At 40.4% G+C, this 22,240-nt stretch overlaps 1 protein-coding gene and 1 long non-coding RNA gene across 2 annotated transcripts; one reads left to right on the top strand and one right to left on the bottom strand.

Moving 5' to 3' along the window:
* The first annotated feature begins 1,074 nt into the window (after nucleotides 1-1,074).
* Nucleotides 1,075-2,744, top strand: LOC125372234. Its single transcript, XR_007218033.1, has 2 exons — nucleotides 1,075-2,183; nucleotides 2,498-2,744. It is a non-coding gene; the product is annotated as an uncharacterized LOC125372234 (long non-coding RNA).
* Nucleotides 2,745-14,086: 11,342 nt separating this feature from the next.
* LOC124147218 lies at nucleotides 14,087-18,097 on the bottom strand. The gene is made up of 2 exons (XM_046517857.2): nucleotides 17,612-18,097; nucleotides 14,087-15,632 (listed from the first exon to the last, which is right to left on the bottom strand). The coding sequence occupies exons 1-2, from the start codon at nucleotides 17,912-17,914 to the stop codon at nucleotides 14,385-14,387; spliced, it is 1,551 nt and encodes a 516-aa protein (XP_046373813.2). The 5' UTR covers nucleotides 17,915-18,097; the 3' UTR covers nucleotides 14,087-14,384.
* Nucleotides 18,098-22,240: the final 4,143 nt, after the last annotated feature.

Genomic DNA, 22,240 nt, shown 5'->3' with positions numbered 1-22,240 from the left:
GTCAAATTTTCGCTTCCTTGGTCCTTAATCTGGACGTTATGAATGTGTTAGCTTACATTTTGTATATTTACAACGAACTTAATTAAGTTGTCAATGCATTATTTAAATAATGTTATAAACATAACTTTCATATTTATAAACACCAAGATTAGACCTTTCAAATAGTATGTAACATGGCTGTTGCTACAATTGTTTTTAATTGTTTTTTTTGCCTTTATACATGAAAATGGCAGATCATTAGTTACTGGACACTGGTACATTTAGTATTTACTCATAGAATCTACTATCTAGTCACAACTCACAAATATGTAGAACTGTTACGTTGTGTTTGCTGGCCATAACATGGAAATGGCAGATGATTCATTCAGTTAAAATACTCATTACAGTATATATTTTATGACTCATGAACATTCATTCACTTTCATTCAATTTTTCATTTTAATAAACTAAGTTTAATTCATTTATCTCTTTTCTTCTCGTCACTCTGTGTATCGTAGCGTATCGAGATACGTATCGAATCGTGATGTAAGTATCGAGATACGTATCGTATCGTGACCTAGGTGTATCGTTGCAGCCCTAATAGATACGTTCCAAATGTGCTCTTGCTATTCAGTATGGTGGGGCAGTGAAGGTGATTCTATTTCTCATGGCTCAAATAACCGCTTACGGCGAAAACATTTGGTAACTGTCATAAAACATGCATGTCTGTTATAAAGCACGGCCTTCTTCAACGCTGCAGGGAGAAAATTTATATATAATTTTATTTCTAGATATCTTAAAGCAATGATTAGATATTGTGTTATCTTCATGCAGTGTTATCGTGGGTTCGAATCCCGGTTAGGCCTGGTCATGTTTCTACGTTTGTCAGCACAATTACTTCCGTGGGTTCCACCAAAGTGGTAAACATCTAAGACCTGCAGCACGTTCGTCTTTCTCCCCAAATGAAGCAGACGCGCCATGATATTACTGAAATAATGAGAACGAGAGAGAGCTTTATTTCAGTAAAGGGGCCACCGGCCCATTACACAAGTAGGAGATAAATATTTCGTTTTGTAAGATTTGCGTGATGTTATGCTGAATGGATGTACGGAAATTTCATTTGAACACGACGCCGTAACATCACGCAAATCTTACAAAACGAAATATTTATCTCCTAAGTAACATGAACGTTAATTAAAATCGATATTTAGGAGGAACTAATTTACTGAGCGCATGACACAACAAAACTGTCGTTAGTAATACGTCTCCTCGTGCTCACCTTCGAAAAGATGCATGATATGGGGTGCCGCGAAACCGATCAATGGTTTCGAGGTACTCCAATAATGAGGGTCCATTTTACGAAAGGGGTGGTCACATGTTCAAGCCCATTTCTCAGAAAATAAACAAACAACAGGAAATATCACAAATTCAATTCTTTATCACAGTTCCCCATCTTACTTGTAATTTGTAATTATGCGTATCTATGAAATACAAATAATCAAAATTAGAAAAGATGTATATACTGTTTTGCCCCTGTACAAGATAGTGTCAACTCGCCTGAAACTGAGGTGGTGACAAGAGACGTCGAACATGTGCGAAATTTCAGACATGCAGCTTAGCTGGGATAGAAAAAGTTGTTTACTGTTACAGTGAATTAACATATGTGAGAGATACCGTGGAAAGTAGCAGAAGAATTAACCTGGAAATTATTCACGGGAGCAGTGGACAGTGGCAGGATATTTGTATCTTTGACAGGTACCAAATTACGTTCGTTAGCGAGCTGCTGCTGTCCCTGAAAAATGTTCGAATAATGTCGTTTTTGAGACGAGCTCGAGTCAATGGAATACGACTTCAACGATTCATCGGTTTTGTGGCCGGTTATTCTGCAAATCTCGCGATTTTCAATACCTGCGTTTGACAGCAAAGTGACGGCAGTTTGCAGTGTGAAATTCCCGGTCTTGGATAATGTTTATGCTGCGCTCAAATGGCGGTCCCCTGATGTGCCTGTGTATGGCAGCACGCAACCCAACAAAACTCGATTTTGAGTAAAGGTCTCCCTCAGCATTTCTGACTTCGGCATAAAAGAACCTCAGTCTCTCATTCAGTTGAAAAGCAGGAAGCTCTTCGAACGTGGGTTCAAAACCTCGGAAACCAAGCCATTCTGGAAGTGAAAAGATTGCCTTGTTCAGGGTACAAATGTGACGGTAAGTGGGAGTAATTCGTTGTTATTACGGTGTCGTGTTTAAATGAAATTTCCGTATATCCATTTAGTATAACATATCTCAAATCTTACAAAACGAAATATTTAATTTATGTTAAGATTTTGGTCAATCTCGTTATATTATTGCCAATTTTTGCGATGACACATTGGTCACGCTTTACATTGCTATTATGGCAATGGTGTAAGGGAGGTAACTCTCGCTGATGTTGATCGAATCTGCGTAGGAAATTTTGGTATGTGTTTATGTATTCTTTTATGTTTCAATGGCTTAAGTCGAAATATTTTAACTCCCAGTAGATTTGGAGAGGTTCCCATCCACGATGTCCTGTACTGCTTTTTCATCAAGGGACGCGAAGCGGTGACTGGACGCTTGAACTTTGGGCTCTACGGAAACGCTTGCTGTATTTCCTAGTTCAGGGGCCATCTCAGAACGGTTTCCAGCTTCAACAGCTGTTGTGGGTTATAATAAGAACAAAATTAGGTGGGTGTATGAAAGTCATAACTATTATAGAGTTGCAATAAATGTTTTTTACTCTGTTAAAAATTGATTTTGTTTTGTTTTTTCCTTTGGCCAAGCCCAAGAAAATTACATTAATTATGATTATGATTTTGTAAGTAATGGAAAAAGGTAAATTTCATTTACCTTCAAATTCTTGAATTATCTCAGAAAATGTCTCGTCGCCCCATTCACTCAATATTTCATCGAAATCTCCGATGTGGAAGTCAGGGTAAATTTCCATCTGTTCCTCCATGTTGATGATTTCAAAAATAGTTCCATTAATTAATGTATACATACACGGTGATGAGACCCCAAAAATTCAGCGATGTTATGCTCATTCGACAACACTTTTTAACCAATCAAATCAGGGAACATACCTACTTTTATGTTACAATACATGATATCAGAATTTGACAATTTCAGCGCCAGTGAGAAAGTTATTACGCTTTTCAAGAGCAAGAAATATAAATTTAGCTTAAGCATTAATTATGCGCGGGTTTTTAGATTACTTAAGTAAAGCACAAACGCAAAATGGACTCTGCTTTAACAGAGATTCCCTGTGTATGGATTATGTCATATTTAAGTATTATTGTTAAACCTCCAATCATGAGATACATACTGAATGTGGCGAGTTCCCTTATATGCCAACACATACATTACAGGTTTAAAGTTATGAGAACTCGTCTCTGTCACTACTGGCATCTTATCATGCACTTACTTATACGTGTATACGTTTACAAAATGTACATACAGATTGACAGAATTGATAAGCTTAAAGAAATATATAGTTAGAAGGTAAATGATTAAAGTTAAACCTTATTGTCTTGCACAGTTGGCGCACTGACGTCACGCAGTAACAGTTCTATTAGGTAATTAAGAGTCACCTGTCCGTCGTTGACGGTGTCCGTCATTTGTAATTAGGGATTACTGACTGACGCATGTTAAATCTAAGCTTCATACCAATAGATAAGCATTAATGTCAGTCTTTTTAAGTCAATTTATTCATGTCCACTCAAATGTAATGGTATAATATTCATTGCTTATAATATCTTAAAAAAAGGTAGTACGTACTTCTGTAAATACATATATCATGTATAATACTAAATAACTGTACTGGTAAGGGAGAGGAGACACGGCCGGGGTGGCAGTCGACACACGGGACTACGGACCCCCAGACCCGGGACTACCGGTCACAGTATTGGTCGACGCCTTCCAGTGTTCATGTAATAAAGACTCCGCATAAATAAGACTTATGTCTCATGTTCGATCCCATATGGCCAGTCTGTGACCTTGTTACGCCATTGCTCCCTTAACATTACTTAGGACAAGTGCGTGACGTAAGTATTGTTCTCATAACGTACAAGCCTATCCTGGCCCTGCACATAGGTCAGGGAATGTCTTTCAGAAATGGGGAATATGATCTGTAAAAGTTTCATTTCCTTAATTTTCTGTGACTGTGATAAACTGTAAGCTATCATACATTTCAGTCTACTACGTTTGTTTCAAACATGTAACAATCCTTATTAAGGGCGGAGTGGAACCATGGGAAATTCGAGCGGAGTCGTTGAAGAGTTATGTCCCTTGAATTTGTTATAGCACGTCATTCGTGTTGAGACAGTGAGGTAAGAATGGAGGTATTACACTGCTTCAAAACATTTTTTCTTTAAAAGGAGGTGCCAGACGGCTTTCATCAGACAAAAATATTTTCAGGAACTAAATAAATAATCACCATGGTATGGTATCTCAGCGGGCAAGTACAATAAAATTTGTGTGAGTCCTAACTTGTACAAGCAGCCACGCACATGTTTTTACATGCACATCACTATGTAAGTGAAATAATCTCGTAATCTTGACTCGACGTGAAACACCACTTCACCTCACATCACTGTAGTGTTTACGATAGTATTCATGTCATGTCATAGGTCGTAGGTCATAAGTCAATGTGTGATCCCGTAATGCGTCATCAGTATTGTTGTGGGAATATGATCCAATCAAAAGGCATGTGGCCGCCATGTTGTAAGGCCTAATCAATCTACCAACAATAACATAATAAACTGAGTGTTACAAACATGAAAAAATATGGAATTATAATATTTAATTTCTTGCGTGAAGTTCAGTCCTACGAAGAAACCAGTGTGCATTTACTTTGAATTTATAATCTTTGCTGTGATTGGACCATAGATGTAAAGTTGTGAATGTGTGAGCATTTGTTTTACAAACAAAATTGCATAGAAAATCCCTACAAATAATTCATAGGAAACCAGTATATGCATGGTCTGTCCAATGAACGTGTCAACAAAGTGAGACAGCTGACAGACATACATCGTCTTGGACACTGTTTACTATGTTCATATGTAGATATTATTGATAAAGAGGTATCCCATACATGTATCAACTGCAAGGAATGTTCTCTGGAGACAGAAATAGTATCAAAATGAATACTCAGTCCACAATAACGATAGAATAGATTAAGTTGGTTTGTTTTTTAACGCTGCACTCAGCAATATTCCAGCTATATGACGGCGGTCTGTAAATAATCGAGTCTTGACCAGACAATCCAGTGATTAATATCATGAGCATCGATCCACGCAATTTGGATCGATGACATGCTTCAACCAAGTCAGCCTGACCACCCGATCCCTTAAGTTGCCTCTTATGACAAGCATAGTCGCCTTTTACGGCAAGCATGGGTTGCTGAAGACCTATTCTACCCCGGATCTTCACGGGTTCGATGGAATATATATTGACCAGACTTTGGAGCACTGACGTATTTGGAGGATTAATGCAGAGCGCACTATTAGGCTTTGTGTCTGAATCGGGAACATATGAAATTGTACAACTACAAATACCTACTACAAATAATTCATAGGAAGCTAATATATGTATGTTTTGTCCAATGTATGTGTACACAAAGTGGGACAGCTGACAGACAACACACCGACACTGTTTGTCACTTGGGGGTATTATTGATAAACAGGTCCCCCCTGCATATATACACTGCAAAGAAAATACTCCCGAGGCTGTGAAATATTATCTCATTGAATGCTCAGACCATAACAACATTAGAATAGATTAGACATTTGGGCACTGACCTGTTTTTTTTATTATTCTGCGGGTACTGTTAGACTTTGTGTCTGAATCGGGAAAATTTGAAATTGTATATTGGCAGGTAGATTCATATGTAAAACATTTACTTGTAAACCATTTCCTCCGTTTCTTTGTTGTCTGATCTGTGTTTTTATTGAATGAATGAGACAGTGTTTAATTACTTACTGTTTGTAAATTGAAGCAGATTAGCTTATCATGTCATAGGCGTATAAACCACGGGGTGGGATGGCATCCATCAACCCCCAACCCCAACTGTTGAATGTGTGATAAAATAATTTCGTTTGTATTGAATCATATCTTAGAAGAATAAAAACTTATTTATTTATGAGAATCGCCCAGAATTTCGTACATCACCATTGTTTTGAGTGCCGTGATTTTTAACACTGACTGTAAACGACTGGAAGCAAATGTGCAGCGACCTTCGGGAAAACGTGTGACTTTAAATCGTCAAGTTCATGATGGGATTTGAACCCACACTGACAGAATGAGGCACCTAATCGCCAGCATGGACGGATACAGAGTGGGGGTCCTTTTAAAAAAAGCTGTATCCGCCCATGGCCAGCACACAAAGTCAGCGATCTGACCCACTCAGCCGAGGCTTCCACTCTGGCAGTGGTACATGTAGGTCCTCGAATAGTTCTGTATTGTCTTCTATGGGCACAATGCCAGCATCCTCTCCTCGGATGAATTTACAATAGGGGAAATGTCGTCTGTGTTCAGACACTGGTTCATCCCAACTCTCCCATTTCTTGAGGACACCGAAACAAAATGGACACTGCACTCTGTCACTGGTCTCCGTGTAGTAGAACCCAGCTTTAGCCAAACACTCTGGCCTTTGACAACACCACGACGGCCAGGTTTTGAAACTGTCCCTCCGATTTATCTCATATTTCATGAGCCGTGAGCGTTCAGCGAACGTCTCAAAGTCATCGTCCATGCAATCGCCACCTTCAATCTGTGTAGAGCTATTACCTGAATGAGTGTCAGCTGTGTCACACGCACGTTTAGTCGCAGTCACAGCTTCAACCTTAGACGCAGTAATCGCGCGTAGTGGCTGTAGTGCACTAGTGATACGTTGACTACGAGTTATGTGATACTGTTCTCCCATGTATAGACCAAACCCCATTCATCTAGAAAGCTCTAGATCTCGCAGCAGGTAGATCCAACCTGTTTCCATGTTGTCAGCAAGTCTACGTGTCATGCACTGAAGCACAAGCACAATACACATGGATTGCCTTACCAGATTGAAGGTTGCTATCAATAGCATAAGCTGTGTGATTGCTAGCAACTAACAAGATACATGTAGTTATATAACTGGTTGTTTTGTTATGAGTAAAGAATTGGTTGTTTCATGGTGTCAGGTTCTGGACGTATTGTATATACATATATGTCAATAGTGTCTTTTTCACCCATGGGGGTTACGGGTTCGAATTGGAACCCAGCAACATATGCTTCTGCTGCAGAGAGACGCCTTCATCGTTTTTTATATCTAGAAATAAAATTACGCATAAATTTTCTCCCTACAGGGTTGACGAAAGCTTTATAACTTCTGCCTGTACGTGTCTGTCTTAACGTACACCATTTTTACGGATCTCGATGAATGATTTGGCGGAGCAAGGGCTTTCATGACGTATAAGAACAAAGTCATGACATGCATGTATTAGTTACTAAATACAGCTTCAGTTGCTAAATTTGCTCCGACATAAGCGGTTTTTTGAGCCATCAGAAATAGTAGCACATATATTTCCCCACCATACTGATACAAAATAGCACACATGGAACCTATGTTTGCAAGAAAGTACTGTTTGGGGTTGTGAAATGAATAACTTGAGTAAGTTCTCTATTGTGATCAACATCAAGTTGTTGTTTTTGTGTATCAACATTATGGACCCAATCTAAAACATAAAGGTGATTCTAAGAGGGAATGCAAATGAAAGGGGCATAACTCTATTATCACTCTGCGAATCTGGTGGCTTGAGGTAGCACTTAATGAAACTGTTACGGGCTTTAACAGAACGCAGACGAATGGAATATTTGACCAAATTTCCCGATTGAAAGCACGACAATCTCCTCTTATTTAACATGTTCTACCAGTCAGATACCTTTTTGTAGGTTTTTGTCTCAAGTCGAAATCCATTTCTTGAGGAAAATGTGGATTATGACCTTTTTATCACTGCTGGAAAAGGTCCTTGGTTTCGAAATGTAGCGTCTTAAAAATATGTCTACATCTTTGTCTTTATTAATCTCCATGATGGGTATAGTCAGGGTGTGATACCATATGTACCAAACCCTGTCTCCTTGATGGATATAGTCAGGGTGTGATAACATATTTACCAAACCCTGTCTCCTTGATGGATATAGTCAGGGTGTGATAACATATGTACCAAACCATGTCTCCATGATGGATATAGTCAGGGTGTGATACCATATTTACCAAACCCTGTCTCCTTGATGGATATAGTCAGGGTGTGATAACATATGTACCAAACAATGTCTCCATGATGGATATAGTCAGGGTGTGATAACATATTACAAAACCATGTCTCCTTGATGGATATAGTCAGGGTGTGATACCATATGTACCAAACCATGTCTCCTTGATGGGTATAGTCAGGGTGTGATAACATATGTACCAAACCATGTCTCCATGATGGATATAGTCAAGGTGTAATAAGATATGTACCAAACCCTTTCTCCTTGATGGATATAGTCAGGGTGTGATAACATATTACAAAACCATGTCTCCTTGATGGATATAGTCAGGGTGTGATAACATATTTACCAAACCCTGTCTCCTTGATGGATATAGTCAGGGTGTGATAACATATTTACCAAACCCTTTCTCCTTGATGGATATAGTCAGGGTGTGATAACATATTTACCAAACCCTGTCTCATTGATGGATATAGTCAGGGTGTGATAACATATGTACCAAACCATGTCTCCATGATGGATATAGTCAGGGTGTGATACCATATTTACCAAACCCTGTCTCCTTGATGGATACAGTCAGGGTGTGATAACATATGTACCAAACCATGTCTCCATGATGGATATAGTCAGGGTGTGATAACATATTACAAAACCATGTCTCCTTGATGGATATAGTCAAGGTGTAATAAGATATGTACCAAACCCTTTCTCCTTGATGGATATAGTCAGGGTGTGATAACATATTACAAAACCATGTCTCCTTGATGGATATAGTCAGGGTGTAATAACATATTACAAAACCATGCCTCCTTGATGGATATGGTCAGGGTGTGATAACATATATTTCAACACATTTATCAGTGAGTCAGTGACTTAATGGATCAAATTGTTTTTAAGTGTGGCACAGCAACAGTGACTACTGACAAGATAAACAGCATTTATGCACTCAACACTCAGCCCTTGTCTACGTAGAAATTATTATTAAGAGACAACCAGTAACCAAAGCTAGGCCACATCGCTGAGGATCATGGGGACTTACGGTACCTCAGCTTCCTGCACGATGCCCCAGCATGATTTACGTCATCACGTTAGCTACAGGTGATTATGTCTCCGTGGTCTAGTGGATACAGCGTCTGCCCGTTGAGCAGACTGTCTCCGTAGTCTAGTGGATACAGCGTCTGCCCGTTGAGCAGACTGTCTCCGTAGTCTAGTGGATACAGCGTCTGCCCGTTGAGCAGACTGTCTCCGTGGTCTAGTGGATACAGCGTCTGCCCGTTGAGCGGACTGTCTCCGTGGTCTAGTGGATACTGCGTCTGCCCGTTGAGCAGACTGTCTCCGTAGTCTAGTGGATACAGCGTCTGCCCGTTGAGCAGACTGTCTCCGTAGTCTAGTGGATACAGCGTCTGCCCGTTGAGCGGAATGTCGGTGTTCGATGCCCTGGTGGCGTCATACCAAAAGACCTTGAGAGATGATACTTGTTGCACTCGGCATCAAGGGGATAAGAGGGGGAAGGCTTCTATGCGCCGTGCTTGCTGACACTTTTACATCCACTAATATAAGCTGCATGAACCTTTTCCATTTGAATGATTGGCCGTGCCCGAGTCAGTTTAAGGTGCCTTCGTAGGGTGCACATGTTAAACTGCCACATGGTATCTCAGTTGGCTAGCACTATAAAACCGGCATTAGGCCGGACTAGTACAAGCAGCCACACATATTCCATGCACATCGCTACATACCCGTAATAATCCTGAATGCGACGTTAAACCCCATTTCACTCCACCTCTACATATAGCATTATCAGGACGTAATATCAATACTTTTAGGTATGTTTTAACGAGCACGTCAACACACTGTGTATCCTATACCGTTGTGTACTGTAGACTCATAGTTCATTCATCAGACCCGTCAACAACATGTTGTCTTACTTACTTACTTACTTTGGAGATTTAACGTGCGCTTTCCGACTGATGCGTATTTCGCACACGGGCCCGGCCAGGCCATTTAATGTGTTTCCGAAAGGGGCGAAAGTGGTGTGTGCAACCCAAGAGGGGGCTTTAGGGGTTGCTTATATAGAATTTGGGAATTTTGAGATTTGGAATAGATGCCAATGGGGTAGGGGAGGAGAACTAAGGGAGCTGGGTATGGTGGATGTTTGTGTGTTTATGTAATTTTGATTTGGTGGATTATAGTGTTTTTAGATGCGTTTTATTAGTTCCGTTTTGATTAAGAATACGCCTAAGGCCTTGAAGTTTTCTAGTTTATTTTGTGGGTTTAGTATTGCTTCTAGAGTGAGAGCCTTGTTTAGATTGAGCGAGGTTTGTAATGCGGTTCGATGTGTTAGGTAGTGTGTGCAGTAGATGAGTGCGTGTTCTGGGGTTTCTGGTTGTTTGCAGTGTGGGCAGTTACCTGTAGTATGTTTTTTTATTTTTTTTAGGTGGTTATTTAGGTTGGCGTGTCCTGTTTGGAGTTTAGTGATTACTCTGTCGATTTTTTTTGATGGATGGTGAATTTTTGGTTTGGTTAGTGGTTTGCTGAGTACTTTTTTGATTTGGCTATTTGAGTTGTCGCAAGGCTCGATGCATATATAGGGCAACCTGCGACCCCAGCTGCCCAGATAAGCTCACTGCGTCCCTGTGCTTTGACTAACATTACACTCCACCTCTACATATAGCATTATCAGGACGTAATATCAATGCTTTTAGGTATGTTTTAACGAGCACGTCAACACACTTTGTAAATAGGTCACTTGATATCTGCTAGTGCAAGGGTAGTGTGACCCGTGCAGTTTAGCACATAGCTAGCCCATACAATTATTCCATTTTATAACCCTATTTAAAACATTACATGTTGATAAATGTTTTAATACAAGTAATTTGAATATAACACATGTCTAATACCGAATTCCAAACTACCAAGACAACAGTCAATGCAACACAAGTGTTAACCAATAGCTTGCTTGTTTACATTGCGTGACCCATCCAGGCACGTCGCGAACCGTCGCGAGGAAATGAATGGTGTATATACATGATATACAAAACAGGACGCAGACAAACAGTTGATATTTTGGTGCACAGGGTGCACGGATTGTCTTCGCAGCTGGATCGCACTGACTGTTTGGACGATTTTGTAAGGTTTTGTCTCAAGTCGAAATCCATTTTTGAGGAAAATGTTGATTATGACCCGTTTTTCACTGCTAGAAAAGGTCCTTGGTTTTGAGATGTGGCGTCTTAAAAATATGTCTACATCTTTTACTTTATTACTGAAACTACAAAATAGAACACTCGTGAAAGATATGCATTACAAAATGTTATTTTCAGGTAAGTATTACAATCAGAAATCTATTATGTTAGACTTAATTATTTATAACCACTTTATATTTGAGAACATGGATGTTGTTTCGAAGACTTGTCACATACAACTGATGTCTACTAGTTGACTGACAGGTACATTTTTTAAAGATATGACGTCAGTTGTTTCCACGAAAGCAGTCCTCTTTGCATGCCAACCATCTTCCTGGGGCAATGGAGTTAACTGACTGTAAAGGTCCAGTTTATACCCTTGCCGAACCAGGCTGCCGTTATGGAGTTACGTTTTGGCTGGACTAACGAGTCTATGAATAGTCCAATCAAAATCGCTTAACGAACAAGACATCCGGTTCCTAAACAAAATGGTTTTCGAGTGCAGATTTCGGTCGACTGCAGGATTTGCAAAGTGTGTGTACCGCCGACATATTTTGGAAATCTTTCATGTTTTTATTCGAGGTGCTCACGTGATTTGATGCACTTCGCGGGGTAAGACCCGTTTTATCACAATATAGATCTTGATTATTGAACAGATCGTCTTGGCTGGGCGCCGCCATTTCGTTTGATGCAAGTGCAAGTAAAATGAAAGATGGAATCTGATTGTCAATAGGAGGAACATAGAAGGGACATAACTCGTAATAGCCACTGGTGGCGCTACGATCGAGCCCCGAAATTGCAAGCTTGTTCGGCAAGGGTGGAAACTAGACTTTAATAGTCAGTTAACGCCCTGTCCTCGGGAAGGTGCATCCCAACAAACAGGTTTACTAAACAGGTATTCACTTTTGGTAGTTTTGAATCTGACAGTGTAACCTGTCAAAAATGAATTGAATATATATTGTTAACAGCATCATTTTTCTTTAAAATGTAAACATACATTGTAAACACATATAGGTAGTAACAAACCAAACAGTAAATAATGACAAATATAGAATAAGTAAGATCTCCATTTCAAACGCTTAAAAAAGGAAGGAATTTGAATTCCATTTCTGATGTTCTGATGAAACTTCCATGAATAATCATAATCTATCGCTGTCCGTTTTTCTCTGCTTCTATCCCAAGCTTATTCTAAGGTAACATCCAGACTAAACGTTAAGGACATGAAGGAAGGTAAATAATATTGAGAACGAAAAATGTATCTGCGACGCAATATACAGTGATGGAACAAAAACGTTTGTGAGACTAGCACATCATCAGTGCCAAGATAAATTCAAGGACTTGTATTTATCCAAAACGTGTCCAACCTCTTTGTGAGTGGTGCAGCTTTTGGCCATTGCAACATATAGTGCCATTAGTCTCCTTGAAATAAAAATTCTACCCTGATATTCTCTTAAAGGAAAAGGAAACACAACTAAAACATGCAGCACCCATTTGTCCATGATGGATACAGTCGGGGTGAGATTTCATATGTGCCAACACATTTATTCATAATGGATATAATCAGAGTGTGATAACATATGTACCAACACATTTCTCTATGATGGATATAGTTCCAGACGCGATAACATATGTACCAACCCATTTAGAAATCATAAACAAAGGTGTGATACCATATGTGTGTGAGTGAGTGAGTGAGTTGGGTTTAACGCCGCTTTTAACAGTATTCCAGTTATATCGCGGCGTGTCAGCTTAATGTGGGAGGAAAGCCCAAAGTGATGCAGGTCTCTGACGTTTACCACTTCGGTGAAACACACGAGCACGAGCAAACCTAAAAACATAATCGGGGCGAACCAGGATTCGAACCCACAATCATAGGTTTCTGGCGTGCCAAAGGGACGCAATTCTGCACAGCGAATCGCGGCGCCTTAGACGACTGGGCCACCCGTGCCCCCGTGATACCATATGTACGAAACCATGTCTCCTTGATGGATATAGTAGGGATGTGATAACATATATTTCAACACATATATCCATGATGGATACAGTTCCTGGTGTGATACCATTTGTACCAAACCATGTCTCCATGATGGACATAGACAGGGTGTGAAAAACAATGATGGGTATACTTGAAAGCATATGTCAATCATGATGACGTCATTTCTGCTGGGAGGACTTTTTTCACCACCGAGGAAGCCTTCTACACCTGTCGGATCCAGGCACTCCAGCATTGTTGTAAGAAGAGTGTGGACCTTGGACGGGGTCATGTTGAAAAATAATTAGGAGCCAAGCCACCCCCGAAGAAGAGGGAGTAAGCATTTGGCACATTTGGATAATACTTTGATAAAAATAGATAAATACTTTCATAAATAATATGCTGGGTAGCTGCTAATTTGCTGTTTGGTGAACAACTTGCTGTTGTTATATGATTATCATCGGATAGCTCAATTGCAGTTGTTTAAACATTATTAAACTAATTAAAAGAATGAACGAACGAACGAACAAACGAAAGAATATTAAGCTGTATCAGGCTCTGTTCATTTGTGTCACTTTTACAGCATGTATGGCTTGAGAACGGTGACACGATTAGGTAGGTGTATGCCCTATCACAGCGGACTGTAAATAATTGAATCTTAGGCAGACAGAAGCAGAACAGGTTATTCAATTCTTATTGTCAGTAAAGGCAAGGATAATGGGACTTAACCCCAAGATTGGAAGGCTCATCTGGTGTTCATAAATGAACTATATCTGCAAATTAGCCAACGCTATGACTGGAAAAATTAGGACAAAACAGATCATACTGATTTCTGACTCACGAATGTATCTCCAGGAAAGACGTCTGACATCACCACTTCATGTGGGTAGCAAAAGCAACAAATTCATCTCTTCGACGACATATCTCAGCTTAAATCGAAAATATTTCAAATCATCTGATTATTTATGAATAAGCTTTATTCTGGGTATGATTTTAGCCAATAACAGGATTGCTGGAATATTTAGAGCAAAACTTGTCATATTCATTTCTGACCCACGGATTCGTCTCCTTGAAAGCTGTGCTGACGGCCGAATACCGCAGCAAGGCTGACTTCAGTTTGGCTGCTGCTGGACCCTTGAACTGAACAAAAGATAGCTGCTCCCCTGCTGGACCCTTAGCAAACACGTAGTTGAAGCCCTTCAGAGGTCCATCGGTGAACTCTGCACTGTACTGTGGTAAGGGTACGCTAGCACCTAATGTCGGCACATCAACTGCTCTATTGACCTTAAACTCAGGGAACTTATTCCTGGCAGCTTTCAGTTCTGTGTCATGTATAAAGCTGTTAAGGTCAATGTTGTCGTCCACTAAGAAGGCGACTTGCATGTTGTTGATGTAGGCAGGACTGCTCCAGTTGTATCTGGGGTTGAACTTGGGATCTGACAAAGATTTTCCTGCAGTATACTGCGCAATCTTTATTACGTGGTTATCAAACATGTTAAACTTAACATCCCTTCTGTCAGATCCTGCCAGAGTCAAATTTGGAACCCCTATACTCCTCGGATCCACTCCCCATGATGCCGCATCAAGAAGCTCTTTCTGGTAGAACAAGTTTTCAACGTCATCTCCTCGAAGGTCCACTTCCACTAGTGGTTTAGGAAGCACTTCGGAACTGAGGACCCGCGTGTAGAAGTTGACAGACTTCGAAAGATTATCTGTTCTTGTTGCAAACTCGAACATACCGTAGAGTTGCCCACTGACCCCGGCTGCTTTCTTCCATCTGTTGTCAGGATGATTGTCCAAGAAGGCTGTGGTCACCCCCTGTTGTCGACAGTAATCAATGCCAAGATTGTACTTGAAGGTTCTTTTGAGTTGGTTCAGTTCCAGTTGCTCACCCCTCGGGCCTTTAAAGTAAGCCATTGATAAACCATTGAAGTTTCCACTGTCATACGTAATACCAAGCTGGTTTTCGGGAACGGCTAGTCGCTCAGCCTCGTTGTGAACTGTTACTGGTCTGTTGACCTTGACCTGATCGAAACCAAAATCGCGTGATCTTCTTTCTAGTTCAGCAATGTAGTGGTTGAAATCGACGTCGTCCTTGACCCAGAAACACACAAGTGGGGCTGCAATGTAGCACTGGCTGGTGCGACGGTCACGGATGTCAAAGACTTTTGAGGATGATTTCTCCACAAACTCTACAAGTTGGATGATATCGTTGTCAAAGACGATGAAGTTACCGTGCACCTGCAGACACAAACGAATATTACCGTTCATCGTGTGTCACAGATATAATCACTTCATATCATAATGTGTGGTTGGCGGGCCTACCAAAAAACACAAACACTGTATATAAACTTAAATACTTAAAATGTTCTCATGGTAGACATTGCGCATGCATCGATCCCTGATCAACTGATCCCAAAATGTCAGTGATATGCTAAATTTAACACATTGTTGAGCCTGGACCATGTTCTGAACAGGCTGCATTTGTGTTTCAGACAAGACATCTTTAGGATGATCAGACCTATGGTGATCTTCTGCCTTGCTTAAATTCAGCTGTCCATTTCCTGACGGCTGGACGTCCTACTTGATACCATCTACGTAAAATATGGGGGTAAGACATCGAGGCAAGAAGTAGGCATCCAAATGGGCACCAGTTGTGCTCTCCTTCCAGCGGATCTGTTTCTTTATGCATATCAGTCGGAGTTTCTGCTCGGGTTGGCAAAGTCAAAACAAGTAAATTTGGCTGAGACATTTAACTTAAGCTTCAGGTATATCGATGATCTGATATCATTCAATCACAATGAAAAAGCCAATTCCCTTCCACTGATTTACCCACCTGAACGAGATAAAAAGAACACCATTGAGACGCCTCATCTGTTTCATATTTAGATTTTTGCATAAAGATACAGAGTGACAAAACACTCTCCGCAAGACTGTATGACAAGATGGATGAGTTCAACTTTCCAATATACAACTTTCCCTTAATGTCGAGCAATACTCCAGCAGCTCCAGCCTTTGGTGTTTACATTTCACAACTTTTGAGAAACAATCGAGCATGCTCCTTCTACCAAAATTTCAAGGAGCGTCATACGACTCTTGCTCAGAATTTGTTTGATCAAGGTTACAACTTTCAAGGCCTCAGTATGGCTTTCCAAAGTTTTTATGGTCGATATGTGGAGGATATTTCCACATTTGACGCATCAGTGACAAAATAATGTCTGGAATAGTAAAATCGCATAGATTTCTTTGGATATGCAGAGGGTTTTGTCACTTTATTTATTTGTTATCTCTGTGTTTCTCTCGTATCCGGGAACTTATTCATGGTTCGTTTCTCAGTTTTCCCAATTTTCACAGTTTCCCTCACCTACCAAAAAATTCAGATAACTTCTCGAAAACAGATGCAGTTACCTGTCTGTACATTGGTGCTATGTCACGTGTTGAAACCTCCCACTACTCAAAGTGAGATCTATGAACCAACTGGGTTCAGGAATATTGCAAGTTGAATATCGTTCTTCACTTTACGCTGACCGTCTGATTACAGAAAGTCACGTCATCCGTTACAGATTTTGCTAATACGTGTCAGGTGCACGCAGAATATGCAAAAAGGTGTTCACTATTAGGCCTTCTACTTAGTGCACTTCATGATGCTGAGACATCTTTTCTGTCAAATCAGGGTAATATTAAAACTGTTGAACCCAGCTCACTCACTCACTCACTTTGGCTGTCAGCTATTTCAAAATTAATTACGTGTATATATATAGATATGTATGAGTATATATATATACGCCGTTTTTAACAGTAGTTCAGTTATATCACTGCGTGTCAGCTTAATGTGGGAGGAAAGCCCAAAGTGATGCAGGTCTTCGACGTTTACCACTTTGGGGAAACCCACGAGCACGGGTATGGTGCTGACAAACCTAGAAACATAATCGGGGCGAACCGGGATTCGAACCCACACTCATAGGTTTCTGGCATGTCCAATGGACGAAACTCTGCACAGCAAATTGCGGCGCCTTTGACGACTTGGCCACCCGTGCCCCCGACAGCCAAAGCGGTGTTGGGATGCCTTCAGTTATGCGTGCCAGTACTGTCAGCCTACTTCCCTATTTTCTTATACTGAACCCATGAGTAACGTTATCCACGACATACCGACGCCATAAATACCATTGCCTCCTATATACCAGCATAATTAATGTGTATATTTATCCTTACATACTGACCTCATGAGTACCGTTATCCCCTATATCTGGTACTCCCAACTGGGCAGGGTTAACCCCTTGTGTTCTGGCGTCCAGGATCTCCTTCTGGAACATCCGGTAGTAGTGAGAATCTCCACTGAAGGTGAAGGCCAACTCGGGCACCAGCATCCCACCAAGAACCTGCGTGTAGAACTGCGTGGACGCTGTCAGGTTGTCCGTCGTCACGGAGATGTAGGCGATGCCATGGAGGGAGTTGAGGTTGCTGGACAGAGCGGGTTGCATGAGAGCAACGACCAGCAGCAATGTTGGTGTTGACAGAAGCATTGTTCTGGTTAATGTGAAGGAAATGGTTGCCAAATGGTTGCCAGTTGTATATATGTTGGTCAAGTGACAAATATGGAGTTCTGTTGAGTCATTAAATAGTTTGATAACGTACCATATTTAAGAAGATAAGATAGTACGACTAACTGTCACACATGTGATGGTAACCCTCAACCTGTAAGTTGTCCCAGTGACACATTATGCAATATTCTAGCGAGTTACGAAACAGTGTGGGAATGTGTCATATTTGAGCTGATAAGAGAGTAACAAAAACGGCCACACAGAGTCTCTGTGGCTATATTATATAATCTTAAATGTGAATAGGATATACATTTTACAACTTATATGACAATCAAAGGACGAGGTAGGTAATGGTAATTGTGTATTGATCGTATAGAGCTTGATGATAATTAGTGTGCGAGGCCACTTCCAGATTTACAAAGTCAATTAACCGACTTTGAAACTTTGTAGAATATATATTAGTATGAATATTACTGCCAGAAGAGGGGGAAATTATTGTTGGTACCATTCTCTGCAGGGATTGATACCATTCTCTGGGAAAGGGGTTGCAGATTTTTATAAAATTTCAAACAAAATTTGTTTCGCGCTTTTGGCACCATTGCGTCTTCACAAAGATGTGTTCACACATTAACACATCGAGCTTCGCTTCAGGGGCGGATACAGTTTTACCAGGGTTCAGGGATGAGGAATACATATTTTCTTATTAATCTCTGTACGTCAGTTTTTCACTGACACTCATGAAGGCACAAGGAGATAAGGTATGCTGAGTGCACAAGAACTATTAGTCAATTAAATTTATAAACGACCCGGTATACAAATTATATACGATTCTTTACTTAGACTGTTCGGGATCGTTTATTACACAAACTGACCAATAACGATTTCCTGTGCTGAATGTAGGTAATAAATGGATACCGCAACTATATAGAGCCAGGCCACAATGATATCATTTTGAGATATCAGCCAAAAAAAATTTCAACTTTGATGTTTAAATGAAGCAACTTTCAAATCCTTGGCAAGAAACTAATAACCTTTTATGTTTTGTAAATACAAGTGGATGGTCCTTTTTGGCTATGTGGGTCGGAGTTTGTGACAGTAATATCACTATTAGTGAAATCATGAACCATATCGTTTGTTTGGTATAAGACAAAAGCCCTTTGTACATGGGAATACAATCCCATTTTGTTTTTAAATTCTTGTTGTTGAGCTCAGAGAGGCTTCGTGGTATCCAAATATAGGCATATGAAACGAGCACTCACGAGTGCCTTGTGCAAGTTCTCATAATAGTACAAGAAACCACACACACGTGTGCATGCACATTCCGATGTAAGTGAAACAATCTTGACGTGACGTGAGATCCACTTCACCTCACCTCATCCCACTTTTGTGTTTACGATAGTATCCATGTCATGTCGTAGGTCGTAGGTCATAAGTCAATGTGTGATCCCGTAATACGTCATCAGCACTGCTGTCAGAATACGACCTCATTCAAGAAGCATGTGGTCGCCATGTTGTAAGGTCAAATCAATGTACCAACAAACACAAAATAAACCGAGTGTTACAAAGCAACAGGGATGTATTGATTATGTGTGTATAATACCGTGATATGACTTAACCTATTTGAAATCATAAATAGAGGATTCATCACTCGTGTTTTTTAATATGGGAAATATCAACCGAGTCTTAGTTAATCGGTATTTGCCGAGCCTTTGGCGAGGCTAATACCGATTAACGGGACGAGGTTGATATTTCCCATATTAAAAAACACGAGTGATGAATTCTATTTATCATTTTCACATTTTTGCTTCCCAATTAAGGAATAATTGCATTAAACATTAACATCAGCAACTTGTCGAAATCTTACGTATAGATCGTGCGTAGTGATACATGTTTTCCATAGCCGTGTAAACCAAAATAAACAACCTCTTAACTCCTTTATGGCATATTCCTTCGCTGAGAAAAAGATTTCCTCGGATTATTTTAAACAAAATACTTGAACAGACTATTTCACAATAATTGAAACTTTAATAACGGTAACAACAACGATTCTGTGTAATATGATTATATCTCGGGTGTAACTTCACTTATAATATATAGTTTCAAATCAAACTGCTCTCTCACTTGAAGATGGTCTCGCGGCTGAGAGGTCAGAGCATATGCACTAGTCGGTGTCACTATCACTTTCGATGACAATCCGGTGTCTTTTGACTGGGACCGGGCTTGGAGGTTTAATGAGATTAATCGTTATGTTTCCACCAGTAATGTTGCCAGCAAACATAGTGTTGACACCACCAGAAACATTTATTATTTGAGACCGCTGACTGTGTTGTCTACTGTCGATTTGGACATTTCGCGAGGGGCCGCTCTGCATGACGGGAGTTTCATCAACAAGCTGGGATGTCACAGTGAGGGATGGAGTGTTTCGTGAAATGATGTTGGATATTTTCTTGTGCTGGTCGGGATTAATATGGCAGTAATTGTTCACAGAATGGATGTTTTTGTGGCCAGTTGTCTGCATTATTTGATTTGGCGGAACATTATTGTCATTCAACTTTTGCACAAGGTGTTTGCGCGCAGAGTGATTTGTGCGTCGTTTCGATGTTTGGAGACTGGCGGCATCGCACGTTTTTCATGAGAGGAAAGTTTGTTTTACCCAATACGATAGCGGATAAACCACTGATCGCAGGCATACCTACAGTGGGTGTGCCGATGTAAAAGGGATCGTCATCTCGACAGAAGTCGAGTGGACGCGTGGAGGCATACAACTTATACACCTGCACAGGGCACCGAGAGGGATCAGCAACATTAGCCCACATTTTGGGCCTAACGTCGCGACAATCACGAGGATTCTCACCGGACCTATTCTTTTCTTGTCTCATGGACAGTTCAAGATATTCGTGATCGTCTCCATCAACATGCAATGTGATGTCCCCCCAACACATGTTGTAGTGATCATTGAAACCTCTTAACCCGAAATGGATTGTGATGTAGAGCCATAGACAGTTTATTATGCTCATTGGGTTACTGATTCCAATGGATCCGGACTGCCACAGGGACTCGATCTCTTCATCACCAATCGGGTCGGCTCTCCTTGGTAAGTTGCCACGCCCTTCTTTCTTTAGTTTAATTTTTCTCCCCTTTAATACTTCCCGTGATCGTGAAAATTCTAAAGATGACGTGAGTGAATAGCCATACCCCCTTCGTTTTAGTGATCTCTCGATGCTGCTCTGAAAACCCGTGAGACTGTTTGGTTCATAATTTTCCCCATTTGTTTTTCGAACACTAATGAAAAACTTGCAGAGAAGTGTGTCTAGTTCGTTTGGGACGACTTCGTGCATTTGGCGAAATTCATTTTGGACTTTTAGAAGGTTATCGAACAGTTTCAAATCGTACAAAGTTTTCTTGGCTGTGTTTTTGTTTTGAGTGTCTAGGATCACACCATCGATCATGCCGTCCTCAACTGCCACAAATCTTCCTTGGGCATCTTTCGGCTTTGTGTTCGTCGTCTGCTTCGCCGTGCTCGACGATGACGTTTCGATGATGAAACTTTGGCCACAGGGAAGTTTTGATAATCTGCCTTCATCACAGTCAAATTCAAATTCGGTACCGTCAACCTGTAACTTGTAATATCCATTTGTCAACACGGATATCACTGTAGCACTTCCCCTTTGATCTATTAAAACAGTCTCCAACATCAAAGGTATCCATGTTGTTTGTAAACACCTACTCACGTGCACCGGCGAAAAAAGTCCCACTTCCGGTTATCTAATTTGCATACTTATGTCATTGGGGTATGACATACATGTTTTTATGTCATAAGCTTATGTCATGGAGAAATGCTTTAGTAATATCTTGTGTGAACTTTAATTCTACGAAGAAACTAATGAGCATTTGCTTTTGAACCAGAATCTTTGCTGCTATTGGATCATTGATGTAAGGTTATAATGAATGTGCGAGTATTTGTTTCTCCAACAAAATCTGAAAATCACTATAAATAATTCATAGGAAACCAATATATGCAAGAAAGACAAGTGATAGACATACACTGTGTTGGACACTGTTTATTATATATATAGATAAAGAGGTCTCCTTTCATGTTTGTTTGTTTGTTATTTAACGCCACACTCAGGAATTGTCCAGCAGTATGACGGCGGTCTATAGAAAGTCGAGACTGGACCAGACAATCCAGTGATTGACATGATAAGCATCAATCCACGCAATTGTGACTGATCATCAACCAAGTCAGCGAGCCTGACCACCCGATCTTGTTAGTCGCCTCTTACGAAAAGCATGGGCTGCTGAAGACCT

The sequence above is a fragment of the Haliotis rufescens genome, unplaced genomic scaffold (assembly GCF_023055435.1).
Source record: "Haliotis rufescens isolate VD_foot unplaced genomic scaffold, xgHalRufe1.0.p SCAF_39, whole genome shotgun sequence".
NCBI classification, from domain to species: domain Eukaryota; kingdom Metazoa; phylum Mollusca; class Gastropoda; order Lepetellida; family Haliotidae; genus Haliotis; species Haliotis rufescens.
The sequence above is the reverse complement of the archived record's forward strand: the minus strand, read 5'-3'. Positions and strand labels throughout refer to the sequence as shown.

Excerpts from the sequence above, each read along its gene's own strand:
- LOC124147218 (XM_046517857.2), bottom strand. The coding sequence starts at position 17,914 with ATGCTTCTGTCAACACCAACATTGCTGCTGGTCGTTGCTCTCATGCAA. Across the intron at positions 15,633-17,611 it reads GGGATAACGGTACTCATGAG|GTGCACGGTAACTTCATCGT; the intron begins GTCAGTATGTAA and ends TTGTGTCTGCAG.